The sequence below is a fragment of the Xiphophorus hellerii genome, chromosome 3 (assembly GCF_003331165.1).
Source record: "Xiphophorus hellerii strain 12219 chromosome 3, Xiphophorus_hellerii-4.1, whole genome shotgun sequence".
In the NCBI taxonomy this organism is placed as follows: Eukaryota; Metazoa; Chordata; class Actinopteri; order Cyprinodontiformes; family Poeciliidae; genus Xiphophorus; species Xiphophorus hellerii.
Genome location: NC_045674.1, coordinates 29168318 through 29181786, shown reverse-complemented (window position 1 = coordinate 29181786; position 13469 = coordinate 29168318). Strand labels below are relative to the sequence as shown.

The 13469-nt window shown below is 41.0% G+C and overlaps 2 protein-coding genes across 5 annotated transcripts; one reads left to right on the top strand and one right to left on the bottom strand.

Annotated features, from left to right (window-relative positions):
• Positions 1-254: 254 nt before the first annotated feature.
• On the top strand, positions 255-4020 carry LOC116717386 (Krueppel-like factor 10). 2 transcript variants are annotated; one of them, XM_032558739.1, is made up of 4 exons: positions 255-412; positions 868-1099; positions 2274-3120; positions 3209-4020. In XM_032558739.1, the coding sequence occupies exons 2-4, from the start codon at positions 869-871 to the stop codon at positions 3496-3498; spliced, it is 1368 nt and encodes a 455-aa protein (XP_032414630.1). In that variant the 5' UTR covers positions 255-412; position 868; the 3' UTR covers positions 3499-4020. The 2 variants fall into 2 exon arrangements, with proteins under 2 accessions (XP_032414630.1, XP_032414631.1); XM_032558740.1 differs by having other exon boundaries at positions 256-412; positions 942-1099.
• A 2-nt stretch (positions 4021-4022) lies between these two features.
• LOC116717387 (antizyme inhibitor 1) lies at positions 4023-13155 on the bottom strand. Of its 3 annotated transcripts, none has more exons than XM_032558743.1 (12): positions 12967-13155; positions 10845-10966; positions 9816-10026; positions 9023-9196; positions 8718-8890; positions 7468-7602; positions 7243-7324; positions 7078-7152; positions 6821-6986; positions 6574-6689; positions 5203-5420; positions 4023-5115 (listed from the first exon to the last, which is right to left on the bottom strand). In XM_032558743.1, exons 3-12 carry the CDS (start codon positions 9915-9917, stop codon positions 5001-5003), a joined length of 1356 nt encoding a protein of 451 aa, XP_032414634.1. In that variant the 5' UTR covers positions 9918-10026; positions 10845-10966; positions 12967-13155; the 3' UTR covers positions 4023-5000. The 3 variants fall into 3 exon arrangements, with proteins under 3 accessions (XP_032414634.1, XP_032414633.1, XP_032414632.1); XM_032558742.1 differs by lacking the exon at positions 12967-13155 and adding an exon at positions 11634-11839 and having other exon boundaries at positions 10841-10966; XM_032558741.1 differs by lacking the exon at positions 12967-13155 and adding an exon at positions 11634-11839.
• Positions 13156-13469: the final 314 nt, after the last annotated feature.

Below are 13469 nucleotides of genomic sequence, written 5' to 3'. Positions count from 1 at the left end.
CTGCACCGACAGAGAATTAGGAGAGTAATTCAAGATAGACAGAGCGAGTGTGTGGGTGTGTGTGTGAGAGAGAGTGTGGGTTGCGTTGCCGTTCCCACAAGTCAAAGGTGTTGTGTACCATGCAGCCTCCACGTCCCCATCAGCCTCGAATCACGCACCGAGATCTCCTCCTATTGGCCGGCACCTCAGCACACCTATGCGGTCTATTGGTCGCCTCGATAAGCCCCGCCCCTTAATCTCTCCCGTCGCATTTGAGACGATGAATGAGAAACAGGTCGAGAGGAGAAAAGTGGGAAACATCAAATTCTGCACTTAGATATTCACGCACAGACAACAAACCTGACCTAAAGGTGAAACCTAAAGACTGATCCCCTGGGGAAATTTTTTAAAAATCGCCCAATCCAACATAGATGTAAGTAAGATTTTTTAATTCCACTTAAAAAAAAAGAGAAAGAAATATTGCATAAATTAGATAACATTTCTTTGAAAAGATTACTTTTGCATGGATAAGATTGGTTTATATTTGCAACCTGCTATGCATTTTATCCTTATGGCAGACCGGAGGGAGAAGGATGGCTGGCTCTGGCGGTCTGTGCCAGACCCCTGCCATAAAGGGGTTGTCTGGTTGTTTTGTAACCACTCTCAGCTTTCACTAGAAACTAGGTGAAAGGGGAGTGAGTGAAGAACACCGGCTGATCATGCCGGTTGCACGTCCTCCCTCCCCCATGTCCTGGAAATAGCTGAATCAATAAACCTGAAAACTAAACCTCCACAGGATGACTGTCAGTGAGGCATTAGACATTACTGTGTGGAGCCCGGAGCAAATTCTCAACACTTCTCTCTTGTTTTTGTCTGTCCGATCTCTAGAATGAAAGTTGAAATGGACCAAAATGAGGTGTTAGACACCCGGTCTGATTTCCAGCCTTCTTCAATGGGTGCAGGTGACCTGCGGGCAGTGGAAGCTCTGATCTCCATGACTGAGCACTGGAAGATGAGGAACTTCAGGCCCAAACAGCCCAGACCCCTCACCCCCTCCTCAGAATGCTCTGAGGATGACTCCGTACCCTCCGGTCCTTCTGCGATGCTTGGGTCGTCTTTTGTAAGTGAACTATAATTTCAGTGAATGTCACATTGCTTGTTTTCTTTTCTGCATTGTATTTTGGCCAGCTGTTATTTGACGGACCAACACAAATTCGCACATATCCAGTGGCGACACCAGAAGATGTTCATATGGGTGCTGAACACGATTCTCTGGGTGTTCCAGTGGGGTGGCTAGCATTTTTCCAAGTATAGCCATGCCTCCCCACCCCTCACACCTTTAGGGCTTCACTGTTCATATCTGTAAATTGAAAATTTTCTCAAGCAAAATGTAAAAAGAAAAGAAAAGTGTAACATGAATAACTGTACAGTTCGGTGAAGGCATCTCTGGGGTTTTTGGAGACTTTTAGTGAACTAAGAGCATCAGGAAGACCAAGTGACGTAACAGACTGGCCAGGGATAAAGTTGTGTGAGAGATTTAAAGCAAGGTGAGGCTATAAAACAGTTATCCAAGTTTTGGACATCTCATGGAGTGATGTTCAATCTATCATCTCAACTAAAAACCTACCCAGACCTGGTGATGTAACTCAACTCATGGGCAAATCAAGGAGAGGATTAGAGAAAGAAGTGGCCACGAAAGCCAAAGCATCTCTGAAGGAAGGGGTACAGCTCAGATGGGAAGATCTGCTAACACTATTAGTGGAGCACTCCATGAATCTGGACCTTAATGGAAGGGTGGTAAGAAGAAAGCCAGTGTTGAAAGAAACACATTAGAGGTCCCATTTCCAGCTTGCCACAAGCCTATAAGTGACTCAGCGAAATGTTATAAAGGTTGTCTGAACAGATAATAAAGTTTGTTGGCCTCCAAATGTGGATAGTTGACACCCTGAACAAATTATCTCTAAAGTTAAACAGGGGGGCAGCAGCGTCATACTGTCGGCGTTTTATAGGGAGGGACAGTGAAGATCGTCAAAGTTGACAGGCAGAAGGATGAAACTATTCACTGGGCTACCCTGGAAGAAGCTGTTAAGAGATGTGTCTTTGTGACCTGCAAATTAACACAATGAAAACCATGCATTATCTTTCCCCCTTTTCGGTAATCCATTACTTTATGTTGGTCTATCTCAGCAAAATACAACATAATTTGTGTTCATAACCTGCAAAAATATTAAGTGGTGTGAGTGGATTGGCAGCAGAACTGAAAACTTAGTCCCACTCTTTGACTTTTCTTGCAGTGTATGACGCCACCCTACAGCCCACCCCACTGTGAGGCCACCCTTTCAGGGTCACCACCTAAACTGCATCACTCTTCAGAGGATACAGCCATTTCCCAGAAGTACCAGTGCACTAGCGTGATCCGCCACACTGCGGATATCCAGCACTGCTCCTGTAGCACTCATCAACCCTTGCAAGAAGACACAGCCTCGGTGTCTCTTGCGCAAGACTCTAAAACGAATGTGGACGCCTTTAACAGTTGGACTAACCGAGACTCTGATAAAACTGTTGCAAAACAGAAAACCTCCAAAGATGCATCAGCGCATTTTGAACCCAGCCAGATCCAGATGAGTCGGATAAAGCCAAACGATAGATCAAACATGGTTCCTTTAGTTCCGGCTGGGATCACTCTAGTTTCTCATGTACCAGTCTTTAGCCAGATCGTTCCCGTGTCCTCCACACTCACCGCTAGACCGCAAAACAGTGTCACAACCTCTACGTCTGTTCCATTAGCAATCACAACCTCACATGGTTCACAGCAGGAACTTGGATCGCCACTGATACCAATAGGTTCCCCTCCACGTATCCTGTTAGTAGAAGGTCAGGTGGTGAAAGGGCCCGCAGTGTTTCTTGTCCGCCAACCATCTGTTCCTGCCATCTGGAACCTTCAGCAAGTGGAGAGGACATCTGGTGGCACCAGGTTTGCACCCATTGCCCCCGCTCCTGGGCGTGCCGCGTTGGAGCAAAGGAGCGCCGCTCTGCAAAGAGAGTCGTCACGTGTGCGCAGTCATGTTTGCCCTCATGAGGACTGTGGCAAGACCTACTTCAAGAGCTCCCATCTCAAGGCCCACATAAGGACACATACAGGTAAGAGACGAAGAATCTCAAGAAGTGCGATCTTGCTGATGATTCAAGCACAGTGAAAGTCAAATCCCCTCTGTCTTTGTCCCAACAGGTGAAAAACCCTTCAAATGCAAGTGGGAGGGCTGTGAGAGGCGATTCGCTCGTTCAGATGAACTTTCCCGCCATCGTCGAACACACACCGGAGAGAAAAGGTTTACGTGCCCCATGTGCCTCAGCCGCTTCATGCGCAGCGATCACCTGGCTAAGCACGCCCGACGACACTTTGTGGCGAAGAAGAAACCCTTCTGGGCATTAGGGATCAGCCCCGCCGCAGACCTCTCTGCATCCATTGCTGTTAAAGTCTCCTCTATGAACGCTCTCGTGAGACACTCTAATTGCTGAAAGGCCAAAGACTGCGAAAGCAAACAAAAACGTATTGAGGCTGAATTTGCACAGATATTTATGTTTTTCCAGTTAAAAAGTGCAACAGAGATTAAGCACTGCTGTGTGTATGGAGAAGAGGAATCAAACTCTCTTCCATGAGCTCTTTGTTTCCTTTTTGTTTTTCTGTCAACCTTTTTTTATTTGAACAAAGAGTCTGTTTGTGCCTTATAAAATATATTATTTTTAAACAATGTTTGTGCAATGTTTAGTTTTTGTTAGGAACACAGTATTACAAAGCAAACTTTGTAGTTTGAGGTCAATATTGAGATCAAGGTTTTGTATGTTTCTGGGGTAATGAAGTTTGTGCTGTAACTGGTAGGGTAGGTTGCTGGTTCAAACCCCGCTCCATTTGTCTCACATTTGTGTATTTGGGCAAGATACTTCTCCCGACTTGCCTGCCAGTGGTGGTCAGGGCCCAGTGACACCGATGCATGGCAGCCCTGCTTTTGACAAGAGAAATTAAAAACCCAGTAACACACAGCCACGTTATTTAGCTGTTTATTAATGTCCATTTTGACAAGCTACAGCAGCAACTTAACAGAAGGCAAGTGCCTTACCAGTTTTATTCTTAGACACAGATTTGGGAGACGGCTTTACAGATGTGAGACATGCAATACAAGCAACCTTGCATCGTCAAAAACTCTGGCAATAATCTTGCAACACATATATTCAGTATAAATAAGAGGATGTGAAGTTTATAGAAAACACAAAACGTACTGTTTTGTTACTGAAATGTCCCTTTCTGTTGCAGCTGATTCCTTATCCATCAACACTTACCCTGTTCCATCTGCAGCACATGCTGTATAATGCTCTGGCTCTACGATCTGCTGGCCCTTTTCGGAAAGCCGCTCTGCACTTTGGCGAAACACAAACACACCAGCTAACTGGTGATCACTTAAACCGTTGCTTTCGAACCGCTCCAGGCCGAAACAGTCTATGTTTTCTGCAAGGAGCAGATACCTGCGACACCAACGATAACTGAAAATAGTAGATTTTTGAATGAACTGATGGGAGTTAAGCTTGTCATATATAATAAATTATGCAAGACAATATAAATTATAAATACAAGTGTAATAAAAAATGATTTCAGAGCAATGTTTCAATCACTCAGATATGCAATTTACTGAGACTGGCAACACTAGCAGAAGTAGTAAATACATCAGTTAAATATATAATCACAACAATTCTACATATACCTAATTCAGTAAACTGCAATTCAATGGGATGCTGATAACATAAAATACTTGAGTAATTCTGAAATAATTCTGCTACGTACTATTTGACATGAACTGTTTTGATTTTCAGGGTGTAATCTCATCAGAGTTGAGGATAAGGTTAGATCCTGGTCCCAGTGCTTTTACACATATCTGCACAACTGGCTTAATGAGTTCGTCAAGGTGAAGGACAATAGCAGCGCAAACCAGTAGGAGAAGCCGAAAGCCTTCCTGGTCGGCAGGTTGCTAAGCTGGAACAGACAGTGCAGCTTCTGTTTGGCAGGAGCCGAGGAAATATGGGATCCATGAGAAGTACTTCATCGTAGTCTCATTGGTTACACCAGCATCCTGCATTTCTACCCTAAAGAAGGAAACAAGCATAAAAATAAAAAATTTAAATAACTGATTCCTTCTGAATGCAGAAGAAAAACATCAGAGAGATTCTCACCAATCTCTCGAGGATATCACATAGTGGACAGGGGGCGGTGTTGAGTCAGTGGGAGGGAATAGAGGCTGACCCAGAGTGTAGGCTCCGGCTTGTGGAAACAGCAGCCAGTCCCCAGTGTGGAGCTCAGGTAGCAGGCAGTGGTCCACCACTTGGTCCAGGTCGTCCCCAGAGGGACCCCACAAGCTGCTGCTGAACACTGGGAGGTCCAGAGACGCATTCTGTCCACAAGGCATCACACAGAATCATTAAACCATTGGAAATTAAAGGGACAGATCAGATTTGTTGAAGTTATGTTCCCTTATCTGTGATAGCAATGTCATATTTGTAGAAAGAGTTGTAAAAAAAAAAAAAGTGAAGAAATCCTCAAAGACGTGCCATGTATACTGACTAGCTAGGGATGAACTGATTGCAGTTTTCTACTTGATCACAGATTTCTAAAAAGGCTGACCTGCCGATTCTGATCTTTGTAGGAAAAGTCCCTAAATGTAACACCAAGTTGGCCACTGTGCAGATCAGTTTCACATCTAAGTATCGGTTGATCTCCAAAAACTAAGAAAATCAGGGCCGATTTAGCCCTACTATTGGCAATTTAAAGGACATTAGACATAACGCTATACTACGCTATTGAATGAGGTTGTTTTCACAACTGAATGTAGTCTGTGATACACGTCAAGTTCCATTATCTGAGCCTGCACTAGTCTGCTTGATCAGCTGATTGTTGGGATCATTTCCAAACAACTAGGAAACCTGGAAAAGCACAGGAATGTGCACCATCTGCTGCACAAGTGACAGCCTGTTGCTGAACCAGAATCTTACTCTAGTCTTGGCAGACTTTGATTTATGCAGCTCATTGACGAGTTGTAGCTCACGAGGAAGACTGATACAGAAGGCAGTTAAAAAACAACCAACATCAGCCAAAACCGATGTTAGTGTCGATTTATGTGACGTCCCTCCACAGTACAACATGCAACATGAGCAACGGTCTTAAAGTGTAGATGCTTATTCTCCAAAATAAAGCGGCGTAAGCCATGGATCTAAACATTTGCAGTTAAAATTGGATTAAACAGCTAAAATCTGACTAAAAATGTAAATGATAACTGTGTTTACTTAATGTAAAACTATGTCTTTAATGTGCATGGTTAATAGTCACTCCACTGTTGCCAACTTATCAATTTTATTGATTTACCTACTGACTTTTCAGGTGAAAAATTCAGTATTGGCCAAAATCGGAATTAGTAGGGTTTTTTTTTTTTTAAGATCTGTGATCGGCCAGAAAACTGTTATCGGTGCACCCCTACTTTAAGGCGTGGGTGGAAAGAACAGTCTTGTTGGGTTTGCATGTTCTATGTCCAGAATGTTGTTGAGACTCACCTTATGAACAGATGGCGTTGCAATTACTGTTTCTGAGAGCTTGCTTGAAAATGATCCGTACACCCCCTCGTTCATGTAATACTGGAACTCTGGCTCCTCATTGGGAGACAGCTCGCCTGTTCAAGGATGTAGAGTTTATTTAATACTTCAAAATACACAGTCTAAAGGTGACCGAAAGCTTTAATTAATCCCGTAAACACATCAAATTAAATTATTCATCTTAACCACAAAGCATCGTTCAACCTACTTTGTTTCTGGTCCTGGCAGTCACGAGCCATCACCGCTTTGGAAATGATGTTCACAGCAAGAGTGAATGCAGTGGACACAAAGAAGCTTCCGGGTTCTGCAATAATGGAGACTCCAGTGGAAGAAGGGAAGTAAAGGTCCACCATGGACATGACAGCACAGTTAATCTAAAGAAAACAAAAACATGACAGGATGTTAGGAATTTAAAGTCTCAGCTAAACCGAATACATCCAGAAACATCATGAAAGCACAGCTGACCATTTCCAGCTGAATCTCAGAACCACTGAATCCGCCTCCAATGTCCAAGATGTTCATGCTGAAACCGACCTCCTCCTGCCGGAGGCAAAAGCGAAATATTACCCGTTTTACATGTCTCTGGAGCTGAAACTAAAACCAGTTCACTTTTAAATTTACAATACTTACACCCATGTCAAAGACGCAGCGGGCATCAGAGATTGCATGACTGTAAACCTGGTCATCGTCACATGTGCTGGAAATGTGAGACCTGAAAGGGAGAAGACGCCCGTCACAGTCGCACAAAGTCCGGTTTTATTCGGTTTACTGCAGAATATTATTTTCTCGGGAATGAATTGCTGCTGTGGAATCACTTCAGTGTGTTTGTTTAGGATGATTTTCAGCGCGTCTCACCTGACTCCCACAACTTGCACACCGAGCTCCTTCGCGCTCTCCAGCAGACGCCTGCAGTCTTTGAGGGAGCAGCCGAACGTCATGCCCATCTCGTCGTCTGGGTTACGGGCCTCGGTGGACACCTGCAGCAGCAGCCTGGGTCGACGCATGGCAGAAAGAGCAGCGGTTACTGATGTGGAAGTTCACTCAACAATTTGGTGTTGGGTCAGATTGTCCAGCTTCTTTCACAGTATATGTCCATGTTCAAGGTGGTGCAATTACATTTTTAACTACTGGCAGGTGTTTTAACACCAGAACCAACCTGGATTCTTGCACTTACCCTGGTTAGCGCTCTGCTAAAGAAGTAATTAGCATGAGCTACAGGAAGTCTATTGCTACACCAACTAGACACGATACCCCAGTGATCACAACTACACAGTTTTCAGATGATAACCTGCCCCAATAGTTATTGCCATAAATTATAATAGTGTTGTTTTAAAACAATTTCAAGTACTATATAATCACCTTCCTAAAATAATGGCCAATGTCTTTTTTTTCCCCAAATCATCTTTTAGCAAGAAAAGATTTGGAAAAAAAAAGAAATAAGAAAAACATGACTTAGGCCATTGTCAATATCCTAAAATAATGTCCTAATAATGAGAATTCAGCCTTCCAAAGATTAATAAACTTTAAGTCTGTACAGAACACTTAACATTGAAACTGCAAGAAATTTTAAATATCCAAAATAAAACACAACAACCAAAAATAATAAATAAAAAGAAAATAAACAAAACATCACACACAACCAAAATCAGAAATAAAATGGATTATGACGTCCCTGTAAATAAGATATCATTGTAACATAACATAACGTAATACAGTGAAGTTTTACCTTTTTAAGCTTGGAACATCTTGGAGGCCATGGCAGGATTTTTAGAAACTTTAGAGTCTCACTGACGTCTGAGTAAAGCTAAATGATGCTTAGCAGCTAGCTCAAAATGTCAATTCAATAATGGTTAAATCATTGTGCCATCACATCAACTTCTTAAAAAAAATGCTCATGGAAGGCTAGACAGAATGATAATTTAATAATACAATCTAATATAAAAATCTTATTTTAGAATCTCATTAAGCTAACTTCAGTAGCAGCAGATCTAAGCTTTACCAAAACTGGGGACTGAAATCATCTACAAATTCTGAACACAGCACATCTAGTTCCTCATCAAAGTGCATCAGTCCACTGACTGGAAACACATACTGCACTGACTTACTTGGCATTAGGGTGGCAGCGAGAAATCTTGCGCAGCTCTGCTTCGTTATCACACACAAGGAGGTCGATGCCATTTTTAGCCGTGTATTTTATGTGGGAGACTTGTTTGCAAACGCCGCTGTAGATGATGTCTTCGGAGGGAATCCCATGGCTCTGCACGAGCTCAAGTTCAGACTGGAATTCAAAAACAGTCTGAACTGAGAAAGAAGCAATACAGGCATCTTGACGCTCTGCTAAAATGAAACACTTCACGCCCATCGTACCAAACCGACAGACAGCAAAACTCCTATAAGGTGTGACCATTACCTTGTTGGAGCACGTGAACCCGGAGCCAAGGGCAGCGAGAACCTCAATCACTGCCGGGCTGCTGTTGCATCTGACAGCATAGTAAGGACGAATTTGGGGCATGTGAGTTCGCCAGCGAACGTGCTGCCTCATGATCGCTCCCAGGTCAGCGACAAAGAAAGCACTCTTCTCAGACTGCAAAGAGCGAGAGCAGAAATATGAATGAGATTAAGATATACCAACTAGGCCTGTCGCAATAATAAATCAATTAAATCACATGATAAATTAAATATCGAGTATTATCAAACGCAATCATTTCCATTAGCGTGATTTATCGTTTTCTCTTTTTACCAAAAAGTCTTCAGTCTGTTTGCTTTGCTCTCAAATAGCCTTTTTTTTTTGAAGGACAGTTTTGTTTACACAGACTTCATAAGTCATTTTATTTGTTCTTTCTGTTGTTTTTGTTCATTTATTTTGGATTTTTAAAATATCTTACACTCCCAGCATTAAACCGTCACCAGAATTTAAAGCTTATTGATCTTTAAGAATATTTTCTTGCATTATTATGCCATTATCATTGCAGTACTTGAAAATGGCCTCAAAACAACAATATTATTGTTTACCGCAATAACGTCTGGAACAGTTTATAGCTCCAGCAAAAATTTGTTATGGTGGCAGGCCGGGCACCAGTCAGCTCAAGCTCACTTTGCTAAGTTTGGAAAAGGTGTAAACCAACGGACTTTAACACAGTTATGGCCCTGAATCTAACAAAAACTATTCAAAGCAATGTTTAGTGAAGGTGGAGACCGCTCACCAGTGTTTGTTCTTCAATGTGATTATTAATCACATCACTTAGGGCGGTGCCTCCGTCCAGTAAGCTGACAGAATACTGCGGTTCATCTGTGATGCCTTTCATCCTCTGGATCTTTGTCTTCTGATCCGACAGGCATAAAGAACGGAGCTGGTCAAGAGTGGTTTTCGTGGCTGCACGTCAAGCCCCTGGGGTCCTAGATTTACACAACAAACTGTGGAGGAGGGGAAAAAAAGTCAAAATCTGCTGGGAATGTTTCAAAACATTAATGCAACATAAAGCTCTATTAGTAACTTCATTAAACATTCATTTCCCCCCTTTATTATTGGTATTTGTTTCCCTTTATTATAATTATTATTTTTCCTCTGCAATTTCATCAGAAAACACACTCCGTATTACAAATGCCTGTACTGGACATTTTGCGCACATTTTGTTTTGTTTCTGTGTATGTTCACCTAGTCTTAACTTGATTTGTTTATATCACAATGATTAAAAAAAGTGTTACTTAGGCTAATAAAATCAATTTCATTAACTACGAACCCATTAAAAAATTTAAACAACTCACTGATCTTTTGCTGGAAAAGTTGCCAAATATTGCGATAAAGTTGCCATGTCGGTGAAGGTGAGGTAATTATTGCTAACTGTGACCTGTAATGTCTACTGTTGTCTTTTCAGTACATTTTTAAACAGCAAATATTACATTAGAAGCCACTGCTGACACAAGTCAACTTGTACTTCATTGCCTTTTGTAGCAAAATGTTAAAGAAGCAAAGGGAATATTTAAGTGTAATTAGAAAGTCTGTAGCTGGAAAAAAAAAAAAAAACATGCAATGGTTTATTTTTTTTTGCAACAAAAGCCAAAATTACATCTAAGAGGTTTGAATCTAAATATAGCCATTCTGCAATTTATGTGGGACAGTTTTTCGATACAGAGGCTGGACAGAAGTAGATACACTGCGTAAGAAAAAAAAAAAAAAGGTACATGAAAATGCTATTTGTGTATCTTCTGATAAGAGGCATCAATGTACCTACATGGAGGAGTCCAGTGAGGAACTCGTCCGCTATCAGCTAGGATCCCAAGGCGGCTCGGCGTTGAAGTCAAACGGCTCTCTGTTAAGAGCTGCCCCTAGGTCCTCTGGGTAGTTGTTGAACACCTGCAGAGAACCAGACGAGGACAGAGAGGAAGATAAAACAATTACTGACCAAGTTAAAAGACAAAAAACACAGCAAGTAGTAGCCCAATAATGGTTTTCCTTTCCTATTACTTACATGCCTTAATTACTAAGCTAGTAATTAAGGCATTACTAAATGACTAGTTTAGTGTACTTATTGACAAATCAACTATCACTTTTTTTAGTAAGAAAGAAAAAAATAGAGGCTAAGGACTTGATATATTTATGGGTATAATCCTACAATTACTATTTTTTTTAAATATGAAACCATAAACTCGCACATTAAAATATATACCTATAAACACACAAACATAAGTGGGAGAGTTACAATCACATTATGACCGTAAAACTTTATTACTCCTCATCCGCCAAACACTATTAAGTCACCCAATATGACATTGATTCATTTGTAATTTCTCCCTTAGCGCATTATTACTGTGTCATTTATCGTACATTAGCATGAAGCCACCTTCAAGGCAGTCATTTGAACGTTTTTTATACAATTTGAGTAAAGTTACTACCATATCAACCACGTTAATAGCATTTTTAGGCATTCACACCAGGCAAACATCTCCGTCCCGCTTAATTTAGCAAACAGCAAGCGATGGCTAACAAGGAGCTAACAGTGGAACCAGCTAACGCTACTTACGTTGGCCGAAGACCCAAAACAGGGACGAGAACGCTTTTTCCTTTTTGGCGGAATTTTTAAAGCGTGTTGGGTTTACTGACAAAGAAAGCTGCAGCTGCCATAGAAACAATGAGAGTTGCGTATTTTAGCTGCTGGCACCACTCATTTATTACAACTGATTGAACGAAGACGACGGAAGTGACCGACACTCGGGAGCGTCAAGTAGGAAAATACAAAATGAAGACACATCCGGTAATTTAACAAAATAAAAGCGATATGGAAATAGTTTCAATAAATTCCCGACAGCCGATATGGAGACAATTTTTAAGTCAGTAGCAGCGGCGCCGGATTCATTTTTGAGGTGGGTGGGGGTGCCGTGGGGTGTTTTCATCACCTCTGTTACGCACTTTGAATGTCAGGCCCCATCTCATAGAGAGACGTACGTATAAAGAACTTGATTAATTTCAGATTGACGTCGCTCTGTCAAATTTAAATCAATATGGGAAGTGGTAGAAACTCCACACCGAAATATCCTAGCAATTAGAAAAAAGTCACTTTTTTGATGTAAATTCATTAAGAACAACAAATATTTTAAGTTCTCATTCATAGTACTTTTTGTACACAATAAGCATGGCAAACTATGGAACCAAGCTGCCCTGAGGTTCTAAAATAATCATTTTAAAACATTCAAAGAATTAGAATTTTCCATCTAAATCGTTACAAATTGCTCTTAAAAATTAGATGCCAGAAGGATGTTGGATTGACTAGACTTTCAGTTAACTGGTACCACTTACTGCTTCACACTGCCATGCAGCTGGCTGAAAGAAGGCAACTATATTTTCACTAAATTTGGCTGTATGGAAATATTTCCAGTTACACAAACAAAACGCACTTAATATATTTTAATAACTTAAACAATGAATAAACATATTATCTTAGCATGGGTGACAATAATTGTTGCCTTTTTGTTTGTCATCAAAGCAGTTAGAAGAGCAAAGCTGTTATACATGTTGGTATTAAATGTTTGGGCTGCAACAGCAACAAAGTGAAATAGTATTTTTTCTTACTTACGCTGTCCTATTAACAAGTCTTCTTTAGATTGTTCACTTTTTCTAAGTTGATATTTTTATGCATAATACAATACAATAAACACATCAGGCTCTTTTCTTTGCTGCAGTGCAGCACATGACAAACAGTCTCCAGGAAGAAGCTGCTGCTGTTAGAATTTAATTTAACTTTAATGTCATCAGTTGAAGTTAAATTAATTTTTAAATTTCCTTCTTATCGTCTAATGCATCTGTTACGATCCGACCCTTCTGGCAAACATTTGATAATCGGTACTTTTTCTAATTACCTGTGCTATGTCTTCTTCGCATTTTCCATGGCTGTTCAGTGAGGACCAAATGTTATCCAGTAAAGTTTGTAGAATATTCCTGCCTATTATAAATCAATCAAAATCTTCCTAATGTCACAATCAGATATTACATTCATTTTATTTTTCTTAAAGCTCAAGCTAAGACAGGACTTTCTTGTCCCACAGCCTCAGTTGCTATGACTTTGAGTTGTGCCTCCCCCTCTCTTTTTCCTTTCTTTTTTTTTTTGAGAAGATAAATTTGCATGTCTCCCTCCTCAACACTGGAGGAGGAGGGTGACAAGGAAAGCCCAACCACTGTTTGCCAAACACAGAAGTGAAGTGTTTTCTCACATCATGCCAGCATAAAGCAGCAAAATAAGTTGCAGATGGACTTTTAGTCACAAATTTAAATATATATATATATTACGAATGAAGCTGTTTCTGTGTGTTTTATTTCCCGGGTGCAAAGATCTCCTGAAGTCTGCCTTGTCATGGCTACTCCA

Excerpts from the sequence above, each read along its gene's own strand:
- LOC116717386 (XM_032558739.1), top strand. The coding sequence starts at position 869 with ATGAAAGTTGAAATGGACCAAAATGAGGTGTTAGACACCCGGTCTGAT. Across the intron at positions 1,100-2,273 it reads CGATGCTTGGGTCGTCTTTT|TGTATGACGCCACCCTACAG; the intron begins GTAAGTGAACTA and ends CTTTTCTTGCAG. Across the intron at positions 3,121-3,208 it reads CCACATAAGGACACATACAG|GTGAAAAACCCTTCAAATGC; the intron begins GTAAGAGACGAA and ends TTGTCCCAACAG.
- LOC116717387 (XM_032558743.1), bottom strand. The coding sequence starts at position 9,917 with ATGAAAGGCATCACAGATGAACCGCAGTATTCTGTCAGCTTACTGGAC. Across the intron at positions 7,325-7,467 it reads GTGCAAGTTGTGGGAGTCAG|GTCTCACATTTCCAGCACAT; the intron begins GTGAGACGCGCT and ends TCTCCCTTTCAG. Across the intron at positions 7,153-7,242 it reads GCTGCGTCTTTGACATGGGT|GAGGAGGTCGGTTTCAGCAT; the intron begins GTAAGTATTGTA and ends TGCCTCCGGCAG.